This window comes from Cervus canadensis, chromosome 20 (genome assembly GCF_019320065.1).
Source record: "Cervus canadensis isolate Bull #8, Minnesota chromosome 20, ASM1932006v1, whole genome shotgun sequence".
Classification (NCBI taxonomy): domain Eukaryota; kingdom Metazoa; phylum Chordata; class Mammalia; order Artiodactyla; family Cervidae; genus Cervus; species Cervus canadensis.
This window is the reverse complement of record NC_057405.1, coordinates 58,006,948-58,031,593: the sequence shown is the minus strand read 5'-3', so window position 1 is coordinate 58,031,593 and position 24,646 is coordinate 58,006,948. Positions and strand designations below refer to the sequence as shown.

The 24,646-nt window shown below is 37.6% G+C and overlaps 1 protein-coding gene across 1 annotated transcript in view; it reads left to right on the top strand.

The window, feature by feature from the left end:
- The window catches only part of AK9 (adenylate kinase 9), a 111,396-nt gene that overhangs the window by 37,174 nt on the left and 49,576 nt on the right, over positions 1-24,646 (top strand). The window contains exons 10-17 of the mRNA XM_043439340.1: positions 2,617-2,711; positions 5,200-5,339; positions 5,420-5,600; positions 8,182-8,323; positions 16,881-17,029; positions 19,523-19,679; positions 20,615-20,729; positions 23,310-23,386. Coding sequence (XP_043295275.1) covers positions 2,617-2,711; positions 5,200-5,339; positions 5,420-5,600; positions 8,182-8,323; positions 16,881-17,029; positions 19,523-19,679; positions 20,615-20,729; positions 23,310-23,386 — 1,056 coding nt within the window. The remainder of the gene's footprint in view (positions 1-2,616; positions 2,712-5,199; positions 5,340-5,419; positions 5,601-8,181; positions 8,324-16,880; positions 17,030-19,522; positions 19,680-20,614; positions 20,730-23,309; positions 23,387-24,646) is intronic.

The window sequence follows — 24,646 nt, the reverse complement described above, 5'->3', positions numbered from 1 at the left end:
ATTGCACTCAGCTCACACACTAGTAAAGTAATGCTCAAAATTCTCCAAACCAGGCTTCAGCAATACATGACTCGTGAACTTCCAGATGTTCAAACTGGTTTTAGAAAAGGCAGAGGAACCAGAGATCAAATTGCCAATATCCTCTGGATCATCGAAAAAGCAAGAGAGTTCCAGAAAAACATCTATTTCTGCTTTACTGACTATGCCAAAGCCTTTGACTGTGTGGATCACAATAAACTGTGGAAAATTCTGAAAGAGATGGGCATACCAGACCACCTGACCTGCCTCTTGAGAAACCTGTATGCAGGTCAGGAAGCAACAGTTAGAACTGGACATGGAACAACAGACTGGTTCCAAATAGGAAAAGGAGTATGTCAAGGCTGTATATTGTCACCCTGCTTATTTAACTTATATGCAGAGTACATCATGAGAAACGCTGGTCTGGATGAAGCACAAGCTAGAATCAAGATGCCGGGAGAAATATCAATAACCTCAGATACGCAGACGACACCACCCTTATGGCAGAAAGTGAAGATGAACTAAAGAGCCTCTTGATGAAAGTGAAAGAGGAGAGTTAAAAAGTTGGCTTAAAGCTCAACATTCAGAAAACTAAGATTATGGCATCTGGTCCCATCACTTCATGGCAAATAGATGGGGAAACAGTGGAAACAGTGGCTGACTTTATTTTGGGGGGTTCCAAAATCACTGCAGATGGTGATTGCAGCCATGAAATTAAAAGATGCTTACTCCTTGGAAGGAAAATTGTGACCAACCTATACAGCATATTAAAAAGCAGAGACATTACTTTGTCAACAAAGGTCCATCTAGTCAAGGCTATGGTTTTTCCATTGGTATGTATGGATGTGAGAGTTGGACTATAAAGAAAGCTGAGCACTGAAGAATTGATGCTTTTGAACTGTGGTGTTGGAGAAGACTCTTGAGAGTCCCTTGGACTGCAAGGAGATCCAACCAGTCCATCCTAAAGGAGATCAGTCCTGTATGTTCATTGGAAGGACTGATGCTGAAGCTGAAACTCCAATACTTTGGCCACCTGATTTGAAGAGCTGACTCATTTGAAAAGACCCTGATGCTGGGAAAGATTGAGGGCAGAAGGAGAAGGAGATGACAGAGGATGAGATGGTTGGATGGCATCACCTACTCAATGGACATGAGTTTGGGTAGGCTCCAGGAGTTGGTGATGGACAGGGAGGGCTGGTGTGCTGAAGTTCATGGGGTCACAAAGAGTTGGACACGACTGGGTGACTGAACTGAACTGACCAGGGAACTAGATCCTACATGCCACAACTAAGAGTAGAATGCAAGAACTAAAGATCCTACATGCTGCAAGGAAGACTGAAGATCCCACGTGCCACAACTAAGACCCAGCACAGTCAAATAAATAAATAAAAGTATTTTCAAAAAATTCTGGTCCACCATCACCACCACCTTGCCCCAAATACACTCCTCCCACAGATTTCCCCTCTCAGTAAATGCCACATCCGTCCTTCCAGCTGCCCTTTTTCTCACATCGCACAACCAATCAGCATACACAGCAGGCTTTTTCTTCTTCAAAATACATTCAGAATTTGACTACTTTTTACAACCTGGGAGATACTTTCCTCAGGAGAAAGGGCAGAAGTTCCAACAGGCCTGGTTGAAACTCACCAAGATTGTTAAGCTGGCATTGACACCCTGGTACTTCTGCCTACAGTTCATTGGCCAGAACAAGTTACATGGAGAAGCTCAATACCAATGAACTAAGTATTCTCACATAAACTAGGGCATTAACAAGGGAAAGGAGGAAAGGATGAATTGTGAACAAATAATACAATCTACCATAGATTACAATACACCATCAAGACCTTGTCTATCTTACCATCTCTTGTCTCAGACTCTGTTTCATAGTCTTCTACATAGTATGTTAGTCTCTTAGTGCTTCCATAACAAAGTACTGCAAACTAGGTATTTCACAATGACAGATATTTATTACAGTTCTAGAGGCTAGAAATCTAATATCAAGGTGTTGGCAGAGCTTCACTCCATTCAAAGCCTCTAAGTGTGGATCCATCCTTGCCTCTTCCAGCTTTTGGTAACACCAGGCATCACTTGGCTTGTAGCTAATGCTAACATCTGCTTCCATCTTTACATGGCTGCCTTCTTCCCTCTGCCTGAAGACATCCTGCAGTGTTAGACCTCAAAGGGCATGACCATTTGAGGACCAAAGGGCAGATTCTAGTGGGTTGAATTGTTTCCCCAAAAAATAGAATATTGAGGAGCTAAACTTCAATACCTATAAGTGTGACCTTATTTGGAAATAGGATCTTTTCAGAAGTAATTAAGTTAAGATGAGGCCACAGTGAATTAGGATGGGCCTTAATCCGATATAGCTAGCATCCTTTTAAGAGATTTATGAATGCAGGGAGAAAATGGCTCACAACAGAGGCAGAGGTTGTAGTGATGCAACTACAAGCCAAGGAACACTAAAAATTGCCAGCAATTTACCAGAAGCTAGGAAGAACAAAGAAATATTCTGCTCATGAGCACATGACTTTTTCAAAATATTTGAAATATTCAAATGCCAATGCATTAAAAGACTTATTTTTTAAATTTAGACAGTTGTGGATCGACTTAAATATCTGAACCTAAAAAGAGCAGCTGTTATAACCAAACTTCAGAGTACAGAGGAAGATATTAATGACACAATGGAAAATGTAAGTTATTTTTAACTGTTTGAAAGTCTACCCTTTCCCTCTATGTTGTGCCCTTAATTTGTATCCTTTCAAGGTTTCAAAGGGTCTCAGAATACCTTTTATAAAAATAGATTTGATTTTTCGGAAGCTATAATATTGGCACAATATCCTTGTAAACACTAAACAAAAGTTTTGAAACAAAGAAAGGCAATAAATCAGAACAATTTAATAAGTATAATAAGAAATAAAGAAACCCAAGTTTAGTTTTAAAAAATTGCAACACCAAAGACATACAGCCCTCAATTCTTTATTCATTCATTCCCTCCATCATTCAACCAGTTTTTAAAACAACTACTAATAAGTGACATATTGTGGATGTAACGGTCATCAATTATAATTGCCAGGTGCTAAAAGGGCCGCCAGGACTTTTTAGCTTGAGGATTTAATCTATTCTGGGAAGTTTAGATTCACCTTTTTAAAAAAATAGGAACTAAACAACTAATGCCAGAATCGTAAGTGGATATTATAATTCAAATAAAATGATCTTTAAGGATAGAGGTTATTTTGTTTTCCTGTACTGTGTAATCCCTAGATTTTAATGAGTGAACATAGCTGGGAATAGGTAACACGAATTGATACTGAAGAGGAGGAAAGGTGGGCCTGATGCACACAGAGACCCTGTACTGAGCCTCTTCTTCTAGGTCATCATTGAAGGAAATTTTTAAAGTATTCAGAAAACCTGGAGGTTTTTCCAGCCTGCAGTCCCCGGGGTCTCGGCGTTAGGGAAAGGACGATGGCATCAAGGAGGGTCCAAGCCAGGATAGGGCAGCTCCGGGCACCGCTGCAGCCCCGAGCATGGTGGGCGGCGGGCCTCTGTGGCTGGTTCTCAAGTTCTCGCGGGAAAAGAATGAGAATGAGCCTGAGAGGCCCTGGGAGAGGGAACCCCACGAGAGGAGGGCGCTAGCGAGGGAGAGGGCTAGTGGAGGGTAGCTTCACAAGGAGAAGCCAAATGGGCTTCATCTTTCTCCTGCTTTGGTTCAGCCTCTCCCAAAGGTAAGCATCCAGTCTCTTGGCCGAGGTCTTCTGAAGAGGCAGTGGCTGAGTAAGGGAAGTGGGGTGCAGCCCTGCCCACTAGAACCTCCTCTTAAAGACTCTCAGCCAACCCTGTCTTCTGCTGTCCATTCCTCCCCTTCAGAGGTGCCTGCTGGCAGGTCCTGAGCCTTTCTGGAACCGTGCAGTGACTTGACTTGCTTCTTCTTGTCCTCAACCCATCCTCCATCACCCTCCCTGCCACCACTGAGCTTTCCCTTTCCTCTGACCTCCGTTACCACTAGCCCATCTGCTTTTTAGCTTACAGAAGTATGTAGCTGCAACTGCCCAGCTGTCAGTCAGCACTTCTGGTCTCTCCCCTGTTTCTCTGTCCATTTCTTATGAAATGAACTCTGCTGTGATTTTCGCAAGGTTTTAGGAAATCAGCAAACCCAAATGCGTGTGTTCAGTCTGCCTTGTTTATCCAGAGGCAGTCCTGATCGTTTTTAAGGTGTGATATCAAATTCATTTGAAAGCTCATCTTCTCATTGCCCCAATAGATATGTGGCCCAGAGACTTGAGAGGGGAGCGTGGTCGGCTATCCAAACACTTTCCCCAAGTTTGGACAGGAGATAGGGATGGTGAGGAAAAAGCAGCTGCTTCCTGACTGAACTGTGTACCAAGGAAAAGGCTACCCACTACAGTATTCTGGTCTGGAGAATTCCAAGGACTGTATAATCCATGGGGTCGCAAAGAGTCAGACACAACAGAGCGGCTTTCACTTTCACTTTCCATCCCTAGCTCATTGTCCCTTGATTCATGGAGAAAGGTGGTAGCCCAGTGTACCCCACGGACAAAGTTCTCAGTCTCCTGCAGCTCGCCTAAGCATTGACAGTTTTCTTCAGGTTTAGCTTCTTGCAGCCTACAACTGGGGACATCCATGCAGGATCCCCACAACCGGGAGGATCCCCTCGGATCTTTGCTCTCTGCTCTCTTTGCCTCTTTGCTCTCTGATGCTGCCACAGTAGTACTTAACTTCTTTGGAGGTGATGAATGGAAGATTACTGAGGGAGATTTTATATTTAAGAAAAATGAAAGAGCTAAGTCAGTACAAATCTGCCTATGGCATCTTACTCTTTTAAAACTTAGGTAAATTAACTAAAGTAACTATTTTCAAACCTTTTCAATAAGAATTTTTCAGACTTTCCTGAAATAGATAATAGAAAACCCTTTCTCCTTTATGCTCATTCTACCCTACAAGAGAAAATACTTGGTAAAATTTAAACAAGGTATTAAAACAGAAATGAAAACTATTTGTCTAAGTAAATGTTGGACAAGTGCAAATGGCTGCAATTAAGAAAAAAAAATTTCCTGTCTTAATTATTTCTTAAATAGTAGAGCATGGTCAAATAACAAATGAAATAATAATGTGAATTTCAGCAAAACTTATGCCCACATGTTTAACGTTTGTTACTAACAGGATGAGCTGTTCCGTACTCTCGCATCTTGTAAACTTATTGCACCAAGATATAGATGGCAGAGAAGCAGATGGGGACGTACATGTCCTGTGACTTTAAAAGAAGGTAACATTTTTCAAGGATTGCCAGATTTTTCTGTGAGGTAGGTAAGATTTTCAGAATTTAATTTTAAAATTTGCCCATACTTCTTTTCAGTTGTTTATGATAATGACATATTTTTAGTTTTCTAGGTAAAATGTACTGTCTTTCATCAGAAGAAGCATTAAAAACATTTCTATTGAACCCACGTCCCTATCTTCTTCCACCTATGCCAGCACCACCATTTAAAGTATTCATATTTGGACCTCAGTCTTCAGGGAAAACAACACTTAGCAATCTGCTTGCAAAATATTTCAAAGGAAAGGTAACTACTTAGTTGATTTAATTTGCATTTCCCTTATGACTAATGAGGTTCAACATTTTTTATATGTTATTCATGTATTCTCTATTAGAAGTGTTGGTTCAAGCTTCTTGCTCATTCTTAACTTTTTTGCATCATTCTTGGCAGAAGTTCCTTATGTTGTATACATACAAATTTTTGTTATAGACATTATGAATATTTTCTACTATTCTGATTTGCCTTTTCACTTTGTAAATGAAAAATGTACCATAATCTATTCATTTAAAGTAAGTCATTAAGTCCTGCCTAACTAAAGAAAATGGGAATTAGCCTTCACCTTCTGAAGAAAAGAGTATTAAAGGATTTGTGGATATGTTTTAAAACCATCACAGTATGTGTCAGGCAAAGGAATTATAATTTTAAAATGTAAAGCATTTTTACAAATCAATATTTAAAAGCCCCAGTGGAAAAATACAGCAAACAGGCAATTCATGGAATAATTGATCCAAATAGCCATTACACATGAGAAAAGGATTATCACCTTAATAATCAGTGAGAGGCCAAAAAACCCAGAGATACATTATGTCAACCTCACTGTTGAAAAATCACCCAATACTGATGTGTGGCTAGGATTAGGAAAGTACATTCTCATACATTGCTGGTTAGAGTTTAACCATTCTGGATAGCTATTTGACATATCTATAAAAGTCTAAAATCTATGCATATCCTTTGAACTATAGATTTTTCTTGAAGAAACTATCAAAGATATATACATAGCCATAGCCTAGTTTATAATAGCAAAATCATGTATATCTGAATATGTATTATTGGTACTTTAAATAAGTTGTAATATTTTTATCTAATATAATACTTACATCCATTAAAAATGATAGGGCATATATTCATGCATATTTAATGAATCTAGAAGAATGGTACTGATGAACCTATTTGCAGAGCAGGAATAGAGATGCAGACATAAAGACAAGACTGGACAAGGCAGGGACAGAGGGTGGGGCAAATTGAGAGAGTAGCAGTGAAACATATACATTACCATATATAAACTAGATAGCTAATGGGAAGTTCTGTATAACACAGGGAGCTCAATGTGGTTCTCTGTGACAATCTAGAGAGGCAGGATGGGGTGGGGGGTGGTAGGGAGTTTCAAGAGGGAGGGGACATATGTATACTTAATGGCTGATTCACATAGTTGTGTGGCAAAAGTCAATACAATATTGTATTAATAAAGCAATTATTCCCCAATTAAAAATAAAAATTTTTTAAACTAATGGATTAATTTAGCTGTGTGAATTGGATGGTATATCTCAATAAAGCCATATTTTTAAGTTAAAAAACAGTAGTGTGAAAAAAATGATGGTGTGGATGTATTTTTACTGGCATAAAATAAAATAATACAAGCATATTGAAGGAAAAGAAAAATGGAATCTAGAAGTATGAAAATATTATTTAAACTTAAAGGGCATGTATAGAAATCTAACATCCCAATATTCAGTATTAAGTATATTACCTACCAAAAGACTTATATTCAAAATATATGTAGAATTCTAACCTAGTTTTTTAAAAGTTGAACATATGCTTAAAAACATATGGGTAAATGAACTACCAATACACTCATTAAATTGTTAGTGATTAGGGATAGTTAAATTTACAATACAATGAGATTTCTCACCAACTAGGGTGGCTAAAATGTAAAAGATTCACAAAATCAAGTCCTAATGATGAGGTGGAATAACTGCAATTTTAATACTTTGCTGCTAGGAATATAAACTAGTTTCAACCACTCTGTAAACAGTTCAGTGGTTTAGTATAAAGTCAAATAAACATATGACCTAGTAATTCTACTCCTCGCTGTTTATCCAACAGAAATGAAAACATAGGTCCACCAATAGACTTTCTCACAAGGGTTCATTGCTTCTTTATTTATAATAGCCCAAACTAGAAACAACCCAAACGTCCATGATGAATGAATTAAAAAACAACATATTCATACAATTATACTGCTCAAAAATACAAAGGAATAGATTACTGAGACATATAGTTATATTGTTGAATCTCAAAAACATTATGCTAAGGGAGAAAAGCTTGGGGAAGATTATATACTGTTTGGTTCCATTTATATGAAATTCTAGAAAAGGCAAAACTTACCTGTATTTGATGGAAAACAAAGGGGTTACTAAGGGCCAGGCACTGACTATAAAGGATGATGAGGAGACTTTAGGGGGTGATAAAAATGTTCTATGTTTTTATTGTAGTGGTTTTTATGTATATATTTGTAAAAACTCATCAAACTCTGTACTTATAATGGGTGCTTTTTATTGTATGTAGACTATAAATTAAATGTTGATGTTTAAAATATATATGTAATTTGAATACATATTACATGATCATACATATATAAATATATATACTAGCTTTCTTTGAAAGCTAGCACTTAAAGATCAGTGAATTCTGAAAATAACATACTTCAAGCAGCATTAAGATTTTTGAGATACATAGGTATAGCTGTAGAAATAGATGTTGATGAACAATGTGCTTAGTTTTCAGAGTAACTTGTGCTTATATTGATTTTCTCAAATATTCTTTGCAGGTAATTGACTATGATAAAGTAATTCAACCACGTTTTGATAAAGCCCTTGAAATGTTAACCAGAAACACTATAGCTGAGGCCACTGAAGCAGCCATTAAAGTTGTCAAAGAACGGCTTCTCTTAGAACTACAAGCTAAAAAAGGTGAACTATTTTTTTAATGTGTGTTTTAACAGTAGTTAAGCCTGGCTACCTGCGGGCAAGGTCTTGGTTTGTTTGTCTTGATATCCCTGGCATCTTGCACACTGCAGCCTCAGAATAAGTGGTTAAAGAAATGAGTATACATAAACCTGAACATACACTGAGAAAAAGATTCCAACTCTGGACTTCTAAGGAAAGGAATCATAAAGAGCTTTCAAATTTCGATTTCTTTTCTTTTATGGATCTGCTTCCTGGGCAGAATTTACACCTTCATTTACACCAGTGGCGATGACAACAACAATTTGTCTGACTCATGGAGTTTGTGGTGTTGCTGCTGCTGCTGTGGTTCTAGGCCTCTGTGTCAGCCTTGACTGTAATTCAGTGTTTTTATTTGGGGAATATTATTTTCAGATACAAAACGTTATAAATGGAAAAGTCATCGATGAGGAGACAGAAGCACAAGAGGTTAACTGGCTTCCTGAAATTCATCCAGATGGTGGCATAGCTAAGACATGAACATCCTCTATTTGTCAGAATCTGCTATCAGGATTTCACTAACTTTTTACATACACTGGAAAGCTTCCCATCATTTCCTATGCTTAAAACTATTTAAAGATCAAGGAAATTACTTCTTCTTGCATGGCAATATTGAGCTTTTGCTAGGAAAGAACACAGGTTTTGCCTAATAAATCTGCCTCTCTTCTTTCTCATTAACCTATAATTAAGTAAGAAAGTCCAACCTGATGCCTGGGAGATTACAAAAAACAACCACAAAAAGACCAGCACTGAAATAACATGCCATCCAAATGATCATGGATCAGTGGTAAAGAATCCGCCTGGAATGCAGGAAACACAGCAGACAAAGGTTCAGTCCCTGGGTTTGGAAGATCCCCTGGGATAGGAAATGGCAACAAACTCCAGTATTCTTGTCTGAGTAATCCCATGGACAGAGGAAACTGGTGGGCTACAGTCCATAGGGTCACAAAGAGTCAGACACAACTGAGCGATTGAGCACAGATAATAAAGAATGAATTTATCCGTTTATCATATTATCTTCAGAATTAAGACCAAAATTAAAAAATACTCTTGGACAACCTGGAAATATTGACCCAAACTTCTAAGATGGCTTGTCATTCAATTTTGAATAATAAAAATCAATAATTGATTCAGAAATGAATTTTTGAATTCAAAATTGAATATTTTGAAATGAATTCAAAATTCATTAAAAATGAAAAATTTTTAAATTAAAAATGAATTCATTCAAAAATGAATGATTCTTTCAACAAACACTTGAGCACCTTATTGTGTTAGGTATTATTCTAAACATTGAGCTACAGAGGTGAACAAGACACTTGAAGCTCCTGTCCTTGAGATAGTTACATGTTAATAGAGGGTGTGTATGCCCAGTCCTGTCTGACTCTTTGCAACCCCATGGATTGTAGCCTGACAGGCTCCCCTGTCCATGGAATTTTCCAGGCAAGAATACTGGAGTGGATTGCCATTTCTTCCTCCAGGGGATCTTCCCGACACAGGAATTGAATCCACATGTCCTGCATTGGCAGGTGGATTCTTAAACATTGAGGCACCTGAGAAGCCCTTAACGGGTACAGGGTAAAAATAAACCAAAACATATGTAACACAGTAATGGGGCAGGTGGTAATTGGGTTATGGACACTGGGGTGTCAGGATGATCAGGAAAGACCTCTCTGAAGAGGGAAGAACATTTAATTGAAACCTGGATGGAGAGAGGAAGTCAAGGCTCCTTAAAGATGAACAGTGATCTATAATGTTTTTCAGAGTCTATCGTGATTCCTTTCACATCAAATTGTGGCATGATATCACAGATTTTACAGCTTTCCACAAATTGTCTTTTCTCACCAGAATATAGAAATAGATGATATCTCTTATATGCTGCCAACCAAAATCTCTTTTCTTTTTCAAATTCACTAATTATTCCAAATCTGACAATAAGGTTAGTGTTAGTCACTTAGTAGCGTCTGACTCTTTGTGACCCCATGCACTGTAGACCACCGAACTCCTCTGTCCGTGGGAGTCTCCAGGCAAGAATACTGGAGTGGGTTGCCATTCCCTTCTCCAGGAGACCTTCCCAACCGAGGTCTCCTGCATTGCAGGCAGATTTTTTACCATCTGAGTCACCAGGAAAGCCCCCAGACAATAAGGTTAACCCTTCTTAAAATTTAAAAAATTGGACTTTTTTTTTGCCAGGGATTTTACTCCAACATATTTTTTTAAGAAATTTTGTCAGTGGAGAATATTGAGGCTTTTTAACATAGAAAGTTATATAATATAATAATACAAAAGATGGCAGCTAACTTGGAGCAGCCTTCCAGCGTGCGAAGCCTTTTCTATGTTCCTTGTTGACACCCATCATCTCATTTGATGTTGCAACTGTGTTTTTAGTTGAATGATCCTCTTTTTGCCCAGTAAAAATTGAGACAGGAAGATCAAATGATTCAAACTGAGACAGGGAAAGCAAATGATTCGCAAAAGTCGCATTGACTCAGTTAGAACTCACATGCTCAAGGTTGTCTACCTGCCCCCCCAGCTACCCTTTGCTAACACAGTCAATTACTATCTTACAGCTCAGTCAATTTCAAAAGACCTTCAAGAAGAATCTGAAAGGAGGGAAAGGGAAATCCCAACGGATGGATATAGAAGTGCAGAAGAATTGCAGTTGTCACTTGAAGATGGTAAAGAAAATGTTGCTAATGTTACTAGCCAAATCTTTCCTAGTATAAACAAGATTAGCTGACAGAGTGTATTATTCTTTCACTGCAGTGTTCGCTTTTGAATCCCAAAGAGAAAGCTCTTTAGAAGACAGTGGAGAAGCCAAAATGAAGTCAGATGATAAAGATGGTAACAAAATGAGCTGCTAATGCCATGCTTGTGGATTTTATTTCCATTTATTTCATATGTTATCATGTTTATATTGAAGCTTAAACGTATTCTCCCCTCATCCTCAAATTGGAAACTTTAGGAGTAAAAGAGTTAAGTTTTCCTCTTACAGATTTAAACTGACCAACTGTAGAACAGAAATAAATCTGCTAGAATGAAGAAGAAAACAGAACACAAGTCTAATACTGTTGGAATGCTCTCTAAAATTTTTTGTATCTTTCCAAACATGATACAATCATTATTGTACAATAATAAATTCTTTCTTAAAAGCTCTCTGCTTCCTTTAACGGATTGGAATCAGAGCATCATAAATCCAGAGTTGTAGCTGTGAAATGTTTATCATTTAGTGTTATTTACCACTCCAGTATTCTTGACTAGAGAATTTCATGGACAGAGGAGCCTAACAGGCTAATTGTCCATGGGGTCACAAAGAGTCAGACATGACTTCCTAACACTTTCACTTTACACTCTTCTAAAACTTTTCAGTTTATATTTTACCATAATCAAGAGCATACAAAGTAAACTACTTTTATTTTTTATTTGTGTTACATTTAATTGTATAATTTCATTAGAAAATAATTTAACCATCATTTAAAATTATTGCATATATTGCTTCTTGGCCTTTTGGCTAAGATCAAGTGTAAAATTATTGCATCATTTCTTTACTTAGAGGTATTAGTTTTAACTAGTTCATTACATTGAAAACTTATATTTTTGCTACTACAAAAAATTCAATGAATTTTTTTCCATTGAATTTTTTACATAAAGTTTTGCCTGCATGTTGACACAAATGGAGTTACTAGTTTAATGAGTAAGAAGTAATAGAGAGTCAAATTGCTTTGCATAAAGTTTCAATTTATGTTCCCATCAGGAATATGCAAACTACATGTCCTAGTTTCCTCAATATTTTCTCTTCTTAAATATTATTTTAATTTTTATTTGATTATTTCTGAAGTTTAGTGTTGTAATACTGTGTTAGCTATTTATATTTCTTCTTTTCTGAGGTGACCATTTTTGTCTTTTGCTCATTTTTCTAAATTGTTGTATCAATTATATGGTTTTAGTATAAATGTTCTGTATCAGTCACTTATTTTTCATATTTTTTTCCAAATTGAGTGGTTTGTCTTTTAAGTCGCCTTGCTGACTTTAAGGTAGCAGAGTTTTTCACATTTTCATAGTCAAATAATTACTTTCATTTGTTAATTTCTTCCATTTACTTTCCGGCTTAAAAGTCTTCCTCTCAACCAGAGATTTCATGTATACTTTTTTTAAAGTTGGCGCTGCCTTTTTGTATTTAGCTTTCAATTCCATCTACAGTTTATTGTGTTATATAATGTAGGGCTGATCTTTTTTATTTGGTTCCTCCTCCTGATTCAGACAGATGTGTCTTTGCCTTGTGTTTATTTCAAGCTGAGTAAGAATTGAACTGGGCACTGGCAGAAACATATATGGCATCCTCCTTTCCCAGCCTGCATATGCTCACACACACCCACACCCACACACTTCACAGAAGGACCTGGACATTAAAATTTTTGCCAAGTGGCATCTGGGAACCCCATCTCTGCTCCTGGAAAGTTCCCAGCACCGATACGTACACAGAGAAGCCCCCCCCCCCCATACTATCTCTTCCCTCTTTAGGGGAAGCCGTCCAATGTAGAAACATCATCAGTACCTCTACTCACTGCCAGAGGATTGCCAGCACTGCCGGCGTGCCATGGTAAAAGACAACCTCTCTCCCCCATGTGTCTGAGATAAGCACAGCTTTTACCTCTTGGAGCCAAAGAGTCTGTTGTGACATCAGGAAGGGGAAATTTTATTTTTTTTCCAATTTACAGCCACTGGCATCGTATGAAACTGAAATTACTCCTGGTTTTGTAATCTGATTTTCTACTGCTGATAAATAGGTCTACCTATTTGATTATTATGGTTGTTATTTTAATTTTTTAAGAAATTAGGAGCATTGAGTCCTGGGTCCTTGGGCCCATACCACAATCTTCCTTAGGAATCACCTACAGTTTAAGTACTGTTCTTTATGTGTTTAATAGAGTTTTATTTTCAGGTGAAAAAGAAATAAATGAAATGTTTACACTTCAAAGAAGTCAGCAAGACTCTAGTCGAGATCGAAAGAAGGATTCCAAAAAAGGTAAATTATTACTAGGGTGATTTGGTTTTCTTAGACTGTGGTAAAAATCACAAATAGTTCCTTCAGAATTTTGAAGGATAACCATGTACTTTTTTATTTAAAAATCTTATTAATATTCACTTACTCTATCTTAAGTGAAAGTCACTCAGTCATGTCCAACTCTTTCCCCACCCCTGCCCCATGGACTGACTATACAGTCCATGGAATTCTCTAGGCCAGGATACTGGAGTGGGTAGCCCTTCCCTTCTCCAGGGGATCTTCCCAACCCAGGGGTCAAACCCAGGTCTCCCACATTGCAGGCAGATTCTTTACCAGCTGAGCCACAAGGGAAGCCCAAGAGTACTAGAGTGGGTAGCCTATCCTTTCTCCAGGGGAGCTTCCCAACCCAGGAATAAAACTGGGGTCTTCTGCTTGCGGGTGGATTCTTTACCAACTGAGCTATCAGAGAAACCTTTACTCTGTCTTAAAGACTACTATAATATGAACAGTTGGACATGCAGGAACACAGATAGAAGAATATGTGATATACTGTTTTCATGAACAAGAATATTGGAAAGATAGGATATCTGTCTTTCTGTTCTGTCATTCCTGGCAAGTGGCTGCCATTATAATTCACAAGATGGCTGCTAGTATGCCAGTTATTACATCAGTGGGCAAGAAGAGGGAAAAGGCAAGAGACAAAAAAATAGCACTCCATCCCTCTGAGTTCCGTCAGTTCAGTTCAGTTCAGTCACTCAGTCGTGTCCAACTCTTTGTGATCCCATGAACTGCAGCACGCCAGGCCTCCTTGTCTATCACCAACTCCCAGAGTCCACCCAAACCCATGTCCATTGAGTCAGTGATGCCATCCAACCATCTCATCCTCTGTCGTCCCCATCTCTTCCTGCCCCCAATCCCTCCCAGCATCAGGGTCTTTTCCAATGAGTCAGCTCTTCGTATCAGGTGGCCAGAATATTGGAGTTTGAGCTTCAACATCCATCCTTCCAATGAACACCCAAGACTAATCTCCTTTAGGATTGACTGGTTGGATCTCCTTGCAGTCCAAGGGACTCTCAAGAGTCTTCGCCAACACTACAGTTCAAAAGCCTCAATTCTTCGGCACTCAGCTTTCTTTATAGTCCAACTCTCACATCCATACATGACCAATGGAAAAACCATAGCCTTGACTAGTTGGACCTTTGTTGACAAAGTAATGTCTCTGCTTTTAATATGCTGTCTAGGTTGGTCACAACTTTCCTTCCAAGGAGTAAGTGTCTTTTAATTTCATGGCTGCAGTCATCATCTGCAGTGATTTTGGAGCCCCGAAAAATAAAGTCAGCCACTGTTTCCACTGTTTCCCCATCTATTTCCCATGAAGTGATGGGATCAGATGCCATGATCCTAGTTTTCTGAATGTTGAGCTTTAAGCCAACTTTTTCACTCTCCTCTTTCACTTTCATCAAGAGGCTCTTTAGTTCTTCTTCACTTTCTGCCATAAGGGTGGTGTCATCTGCATATCTGAGGTTATTGATATTTCTCCTGGCAATCTTGATTCCAGCCTGTGCTTCTTTCAGCCCAGCTTTTCTCATGATGTACTCTGCATATGCATATAAAGTTAAATAAGCAGGGTGACAATATACAGCCTTGACGTACTCCTTTTCCTATTTGGAACCAGTCTGTTGGTCCATGTCCAGTTCTAACTGTTGCTTCCTGACCTGCATACAGGTTTCTCAAGAGGCAGGTCAGGTGGTCTGGTATTCCCATCTCTTTCAGAATTTTCCACAGTTTATTGTGATCCACACAGTCAAAGGCTTTTGCATAGTCAGTAAAGCAGAAATAGATGTTTTTCTGGAATTCTCTTGCTTTTTTGATGATCCAGCGGATGTTGGCAATTTGATCCCTTGTTCCACTGCCTTTTCTAAAAGCAACTTGAACATCTGAAAGTTCATGGTTCACGTGTTGCTGAAGCCTGGTTTGGAGAATTTTGAGCATTACTTTACTAGCGTGTGAGATGAGTACAATTGTGCAGTAGTTTGAGTATTCTTTGGCATTGCCTTTCTTTGGGACTGGAATGAAAACTGACCTTTTCCAGTCCTGTGGCCACTGCTGAGTTATTTCTCTTTAAAGAGAAAACAACAAGACGCACCGCCCCCCCAAATTCTTCTTGCACTTTATCTACCTGTGAAACTATCAATATAAGGGAAGTTAGGAGATAAAATGTTTTTAAATAGCTAGGCACATTGCTGACCCTAACAAAATCAACATTCTATTACTAAGGGAAAGGAGAACTGCATATTGTGTAGGCAAGTAGTATCTTCTGGCACATTTAGTATTTTTGCCTGGCTATTTCTGCTTCCTCATGTCCCCTTTCCCAGGCTACAGGAAGATCTTGGGTTCTTACCTCTGACTATCCAGGAATTGCTGGTTTTCTGTATCTCTGAGAACAGACTTCTCACTTCGTGACAGGGAGGGCAGCAGGCAGCTACTCCTCAAAAGTCCTTTTGGATTTTTTCTGGGAGAGGATCAGTTAGGCTCTGGCAGGAGACCCTGGTGGATGGAGCTCAGAAAGTACTACTGAAAAGGCCGAGGTAGAAGAGTCTGGTGGAGCTGCCAACCTCATGTCCTGTTAGACACGTGGATGAATGTTTATATTACCGTGCAGCCTATAAGCCAGCTCAGCTACGTAAGAAAGCATTCAGGACACAGTGAGGTAGGAATCAAGGCTAACACCTGAAACACCAGCCTATGCCACGTATGCCTCCCATCCTCTTGCCCACCTCCTGCCCTTTTATTGTCCCATGTAGTCTCATGCATATAATTTAGGGCTTCCCTGGTGGCTCAGTGGTAAAAAACCAGTCTGCAAGTGCAGAAGACATGGGTTCAATCTCTGGTCTGGGAAGATCCCACATGCCACAGAGCTCCTAAGCCTGTGCACCGCAACTATTGAACCTATGCTCTAAAGCCCGGAAGCTGCAATTAATGAGCTCACGTGCTGCAACTACTGAAGCCCACATGCCCTAGAACCCATGCTCCACAACAAGAGAAGTCTTCAAAACTAGAGAAAAGTCCCCACTAGAACTCTTCCCCAACTAAAGAAAAGCCCACACAACAACAAAGATCCAGCACAGCCAAAAATAAATAATAAATGCAATTATTAATTGAAAGTATTTATTTTGTTTTCTGACTCATTCTTTAGTTGGCTGTCTTTTAACTTGACTCCTGGAAGCCTTTGGTTCCTACCTCTTCTCCCTGGTTTTCTAAGTTTTTACTCCTGCCTGACATGAGTTTTTTTCTTGCCTCATATGCTTTCATTCTGATGCACTGGCTTTAAGCCACTGTTCTACTATTTTGTGATTCCAGATTTATTTCCTCCCTAGTCTATTTCTCCCTTTTTCTGGCATGTTCAGCAGTAACACCAAGAGTGCTTCCTTAGGTTAGGTATTTACGATCATGTTCTGTTGCAAATAACATTGTCTACTAAAATTATTAATGGCATTAATTTGTTGATTTATTTTACTTTAGATGTGACAGACTATGAGATAGAAGAAGTAACTGCTGATCATCCAGAAGTTCTTTCCATAATAAATGAGACAGTAAAAATGGCAAAGGATATGAACTTTGAACAGCCACATGAAAAAATTGCTGAAATCTTAGATGAAGTTCTCCAAGAGGTAAGAAATCCAGAATCTTTGTTTTTATCTCTGATTTAACAGTATCTGAGAAAATGTTAACCTGGTATATGTACAATTATTTTTGAATCCCATATGACAGTGTTGAAATCTATAGCCTTCTAATTCATGTGCATTTTACAGTAACACTGTTAGTATGTAATGTACCCTAGTTGCTTATAAATTTTTCATCAATGCATCTGCATGCTTAGTCATGTCTGACTCTTTTCGACCCTTTGAACTATAGCCCACCAGGCTCCTCTGTCTATGGGGTTTTCCATGCAAGAATACTGGAGTGGGTTGCCATTTCCTTCTCCAGGGGATCTTCCTGACCCAGGGATTGAACCCACGTCTCTTGTGTCTCCTGCATTACAGGTGGATTCTTTACCCACTGAGCCATCAGGGAAACCCTTATCAATAGTTTTACAATATAATTTCATAGCTGTAATGTTTATTCTTCATTAACTTTTATTATCTTTAATTCAGCTTAGTTGGTTAAAAGATAATGCATATTAAGCAAGTATCGAAGGTAGACTTTTCATCTATGAGCTAATTATATGTAAACCAACACAAATTTTGTTCTATAGCTAACTAATTTCATCCAACCATATTGAACATGTGTTCATGGAAGAGATAGATGGACACACCATTGATTTTCCAATCTAAGGGGAAAATAAAGCTTCAGGTCCTATGTCCTACCCATAGTAAATCAGAATACTTATGAAGACTGTATGGATCCGTTTTGTACAGAGACCTTGTGTAAGCATTCAGAGCAAAAGTCAAAGAGAACAAATCACTTTGGGTCTTTCAGTAAACTTCTTCTGTATGTCTCTGTAATTTGAAAATGATATAATTTGAAATTATGACACAGTGGGTAAAACCCTCGAGCCCCAGGCTATATCCAAGGCAAGTTGTTATTCCCCTCTGAGCTTCCCAGAGATATCTTTCAACCTCTGTATTTCTTTCAGTTGTTCTGTCATCAATTTATTCCTTTAGAAACATTCTGAACACCTGCTGTGCTAGAGCCAGGGGATATGAAGATGAATTAAACAAAACTCTTCCTGTTAAGGAGCTGTAAGTCAGGTAGGGGAGGTGACATAGAACCCCATAATTAACTACCATGTGCTCAGTGGTAACTAGATATGTGTGTACGTGTGGTGAGAACTTTCAAGATCTACTCTCTTAGCAACTTTCAAATATACAATACAGTAATGTTAACTGTTGTACACTATACCCTCAGTACTTATTTATCTTGTAACTGGAAGTTTGTACCTTTTGACCATGCATGTGTGCGTGCTAAGTTGCTTCAGTAGTGTCCAACTCTGTGATCCTGTGGACTGTAGCCCGCCAGGCTCCTCTGTCCCTGGGATTCTCTAGGCAAGAATACTGGAGTGGGTTGCCATGCCCTCCTCCAGGGGATCTTCCTGACCCAGGGATCAAACCCCCCATCTCTTATAGCTCCTGCTTTGCCAGTGAATTCTTTACTGCTGAGCCACCGGGGAAGCCCTACCTTTTGACCGTTTCATCCATTTTCCCCCACCTCTTCCTCTGTCTCTGTCAGCCACCAATCTCTTCTCTGATTCTATGAATTTGGTTTTTCTAGATTCCACAATAAGTGAGGTCATATAGTATTTGTCTTTCTTTAACTTATTTCACTTATACTACTTCATTATAGCTTTTCCCTCCTAATTCTCTTATGTGAAACTTTTCAAAGTGTTTAAAATTCTTTTTTTTTTTTTCCCCAAAATGCTCTTCATCCACATGGAAATTTCAAAAAGCAGGTAAATCTGCATAAGCCAAAGGGCTACACTGGTCCTCTCAAGATTTCTTTCCCTTGACTTCTAATATTCTATGACTTCCTGATTTCATACAGATTTGTTTAAAACCTTCAGAATTGGTGTATTCATAGATCCACATCACTAATCTCCACATTTGTATTGAAGTTGTTATAATTGGGTGGCAGGTGGGGGATAGTTTGGCAGAACTCACAAAGCACCTGCAAGATTTGTTTTGAACCAGTTTCTTTCTACAGCTGTTAGTAAACATCTCAGGACCTCTCAGCTCTCACATTAAAGGCTAAAAATCTAAAGGGAAGTAAAGAGCATTGTCACTTAAAAAGTCAGGCTGAGCACGGACCTGGTGACTCAAAGAGTGGACCAGGAACCATTGTCACCGAGACCATGTTAGAAATACAGACTCATGGGCCCTGCCCTTGACCTTCTGAATCAGGACCTAGATTCTGTAATACTGAATAAGATATAGCAAGCATGTTTTGTTATATTTATTTAGCAGAGGCTTTTGCTTCTTGTTCTTAATGTACAGCTTTAGTGCTTTTGAATTGTTTCTCTTTTAAAATTAAGTGGCTCTTTTTTTTTTCTTCTGAAAGTCAGAAGAACTCAAAAGATATTTGGTTAACATCCAGGAAGGTGATGTATCAGGGTAACGTCCTTGACTTGGGTACCTATGATGGTAATTTCAGAGTGTCATTTTTCACAGATAGTTGAAGAAAACAAGAACAGGTTTTATGGTGCCCCCAAATATGGAGGATGGATACTGGACAACTTCCCTCTTATGAAAGACCTCTGGATGGCCTTAGTCGACAAAGGAGTTCTACCCGATTTAGTCATCTGTTTATCAGACATAGAAAACAATGGTTGGTAAATACTTATCATGTCAATTCAGAGTGAAATTTTTACTGCTGATAATATTTTTAGTTTATATTTTTATGACATATAAAATGGAAAACTCTCCACCTTCCCTGGGTACAACAAATACCACCCCAGCAGTCCCTTCATGACCTAGAGGTACACAAAAGGAAACATCCAACCACTGAGTAGGTGGCCACGGATGGTATGCTAGGTCACTGGTTGCTCCAGCAGGCTCTTGTCATTATTCCTTGGGGCTGAGGATTTAACAACCCTCTTCCCAGTCAGCATTATAACTTCTGAGTAAAAAATATATAAGGCTGAGGGCAAAACTATCTGTTAATCCTTTTTCCCCTCAAATGGGAAATACTAAGTACATAAAGATAGCAGAACTAAATTTTAATTATTCTGTCACTGTGTGTAAAGCTATAATAATAAAAAATTACGGCATTACCAGAAAAAAATGACATAGACCAGTCAAACTGAATAAAGAGCCCAGAGATAAACTCACACATATATAGTCAACTAATCTTTGACAAGGGAGCCAAAAATATTGTTATTTTGCATCTTAAGGAAATATATTTGAAAAGAGAATTTCCAGAGGGGAGGCTATATTATACTATTTTATATGTTTTAGTTACTTATAGTACCTCTATAAGTACTAAAAGTACTTATAGTTACTATAGTTAAAAGTACAGTTAAAGTAACTATAAGTAACTAAAAGTACTATAAGTGTACTATAGTAACTTATAGTTACTTATATATACCTTTTTAAAAGGATTTAAGATGATCTCAAAAAATCTGGGCTCTATTTAGATAAATACTTAAAGGAAAATATATTTGGATATAGACAGAAATAATTTTTCATTTCTAATTTCCAAAATATATCTCACTATATTTGGTAGAGCTTCAAAATTAATATTACTCTTTATCTCTATTTCAGGAAAATATTTATATAATAGACTGTATTTAAAGAATAAACAAGAAATTGACTCTAAGATTTTAGAAAGATTATTAGATGAACTACTAAAGGAAAGAAAAGAGGAAGAAGCAGCAAGGTAATCTGCCTGGGACAATAAATGAGATTAATTAACCTCTTACAACTGTTAAAAATATACTTATAATTTATATTTATAAAATGTCTTTAACATCAAAACAGGCCTACTAACAAGATCCAATTCTAATTCTAAGAAAAATAGTAATTTCACAAATATTGCCAGAATCTCTAAAGTATATAGCTGTGGATGTTTTTACAGTCCCAAATCAGACATTCTAAAGCAAATGTTTACTTTCAAAAGACTTTGTGAAAAAAATGTCCTGGTAGTCCAGAGGCTAAAACTTCGAGCTCCCAGTGTAGGGGGCCTGGGTTTGATCCTTGGTCAGGGAACTAGATCCCATATGCCTCAACTAAGAGTTTGAATGTTGCAACTAAGACCCAGTGCAGTCAAATAAATAAATATATTTTTAAAAATGAACATAGAGAAAGTATATTTTTTCTACTGTATTTATCTGTGACTTAATTTTACTAACTAGAATCCACAAGTCAAAGAAATAATATAAAAAGTGAAAATACACTTGTGTCATATAACTAAAATTCAAAGCTTGACTAAGTTCTACATAAGGTAAAGAACAAGACTAGTCATTTATAACTGATAGGTTCAACATCAAATGCTTAATTCTTTGGACTTCCTGATGGTTCAGTGGCTAAGACTCTGAGCTCCCAATATGGAGGATGTCAACTCAATCCCTGGTGGAGTAACTAGATCCCACATGCCACATTAAGACTTGGTGCAGCCAAATAAATAAATTAATTAATTAAATACTTAAAAAAAAATTGGTCAGAGATGCAATGCAACTTGGTTGGAAAAGAGATAAAATTCATAGGATTTAGAATTACATTTTTGGCCAAATATCTACAGACATGCTGATTCTACATGTTTTCCAGCATCAGTTTCCAAATGTGCTGGTCAAATGCAAGATAATTTCTTTTATCACCATTTGTCTTTGATCTACCCAAGTAGTATATGGAAGTAGCTAGAAACTGGCAGCAAAATTCTTCCTCCTCCTTGTCAGATCTTAGATTATTAGCAGCAGTAACATATAGTATCCAGGTTTTGAATGAGGAAAGCATCACAAAAGAGCCCTACCTAACTAGGATAAGTAGAAGAATTGCCAATTCACACACTACCAAGTAGGGAAGGCATGCAGAAATAATGCTCAGTAGTCTCAAAGGTCTGGGTCATGAACAAGAGAACTAAAATTACACTAAGACTTCAGTCTGGATCACAGGGTCACAGGGTTTAGAATATAGTGAGACAATACTTCCTATTAACAAGAAACAGGATTTGTGGTCCAGTGGTTACGAATCTGCCTGCCAGTTCAGGGGACACCGGTTCAATCCCTGGTCTGGGAAGATTCCACATGTCTCAGGGCAACCAAGTCCATGTACCACAACTATAGAACCCACAGTCTAGAGTCTGTGAGCTGCAACTACTGAAGCCCACACACCCTAAAGCCCATGCTCTGCAACAAGAGAAGCCACCTCAATGTGAAGCTCAAACACCACAACTAGAGAGTAGCCCCCTGCTTGCTGCAACTAGAAAAGAGCCCAGGTGCAGCAACAAAGACCCAGTACAGCCAAAAATAAATAAAAACAAGATACACATTGTTGGGAAGAGAGGTGTAGTAATATATCTGAAGAGAATATGTATAAAGATTTTCAAAGGAAGGGGAAAAGGACACCAAAAGAACACGGAGTATGAGAGAATGACCCACCTACAGAACAGTCTGAAGAAGACTGTCCAGAGTGGCCTACTCATGAATGGGCTCTACTCCACTTAACTGGTCCCCTGTTGGTGACTGCTTGATACAGTTTTTCGATACTGTTTTTAAAGATGCAGTCAACATTCTTATACATGTTTCTTTGTGTAATAGTATGCCAATACCTGAGGGCTAAATTCCCAGTTCTTCAACCCTAATGAAAAACAGATTCCTTATCCCAAACCTCTTTAAATTTCATCATTACTTTGTTGGAAAGAAACTAAATTAATTTTCTGAATACAAAGAAAATTTGCAAATTTTCAACTTATTCATACAGAAAAAAATTTAAAGTGCAAAAAATGTGAAGTAAAATTTAAAAACTATCAGAATGCCACCATCCATAGATAATTGCTATTAACAGTTTGATTCATTTTATTCTAGTCTTTTAATCTTTATTTATATACATTTTAAAGAAAAAATTTGTATTATACATAGTTTTATATTATACCTTTTTTCACTTAACTCTATGTTGTGAACATTTCTCATTTAATCAGAGAGAAAATGATACAAATTCTCCCAGCTTAGAGTTAGACAATCCTTTATTACTTTTTCCAGGTTTCCTAATTAATAGCCAGAGTTTTTTAAAATACATTTTAATTTTTCTTACCAAAAAAAAATCCCCAAAACACACAAAAAATTCTGAAAATTAACTAGCCTCAATATGAGTAAATTAAATGTTTATGTGGTAAAGTAAAAAGTATAGTGAATATTATAAATGATTTATTCTTTATTTTTACCATTATAAGCCTTAAAATCTATGATATTGTAAGCTATTTGAATTTCCAAAGGTAACTGCATTTTGGACCTTTTCATTTCAGAAAAGTCAAGGAAGAGGCATTGAGAATAGAAGAAGAAAATCGAAAGCTATTGGAAGCTCTGGCTGCAAAAGCAAAAGGCAAACAAAAGATTATATGATTAATAATGTGTCATTTGATTTTGTATTGTGACTGCAAAGTTGCAGTATTTACAGAGAATTATAAACAGAGTGACCATGTTTCCCAGTTTGCCCAGTAGAGTCCAGGTTTATGCCCAGGTTCCTGAAATATTTGTTTGACTTCCTCTCCGTCTCATTGTGTTCCAATTTGGATAATACATTGTATGGTCACAGCAGTAATGAATTCATAGAAAATGGATTCCTGACACAGACACCTACTCATCCACCTTGTAAGATGGATACACAGCAGGACCAGCATGTGCAACATGTCTTTAAATTTTCTAGTAGGCACATAAAAAATAAAAAGAAACAAATGAAATTAATTACAGTCATCCCTCAATATACATCAGGAATTGGTCCCAGGACTCCTGCAGATACCAAAAATTCGTGATTTCTTAAGTCCCTTATCTAAAATGGCATAGTATGTGTGTATAACCTAAACACATCAGCATATACTTTAAATCATCTCTAGATAACTTATAATGTCTAATAAAGTGTAAATGCTATGTAAATAGTTGCCAGCATGCAGCAAATTCAAATTTTGCTTTTTGGAACTATCTGAAATTTTTTAAAAAAATATTTTCAATATGTGGTTGGTTGAATCCATGGATACAGAACCTGAAGCTTCAGAAAACCAGCTGTATATTTTATTTAATATGGATTGGGATGGGGAACACATGTAAATCCATGGCTGATTCATGTCAATGTATGGCAAAAACCACTACAATATTGTAAAGTAATTAGCCTCCAACTAATAAAAATAAATGAAAATATATATATATATACTACATCCAAATTATTATTTTAACATAATGCAAATTATGTTAAATTTAATTAACATTGATTAATGCATGTAATCAATGCAAAAACTATTGATATATTTTTATATTCAGTTTTTCACACAAAGTCTCTGAAGTCCATTGTGTATTTTACACTCACCGCACATCTCTGTTTGGACTAGCCACATTTCAAGTGCTCAGTAGCTACATGTGGCTTGTGGCTATGTAACAGAGAGTGTGGGAATAGCCATTCCCTATTAAATGGACTGTGGAAAATTCTGAAAGAGATGGGAATACCAGACCACCTGACCTGCCTCTTGAGAAACCTGTGTGCAGGTCAGGAAGCAACAGTTAGAACTGGACATGGAACAACAGACTGGTTCCAAATAGGAAATGGAGTACATCAAGGCTGTATATTGTCACCCTGCTTATTTAACTTATA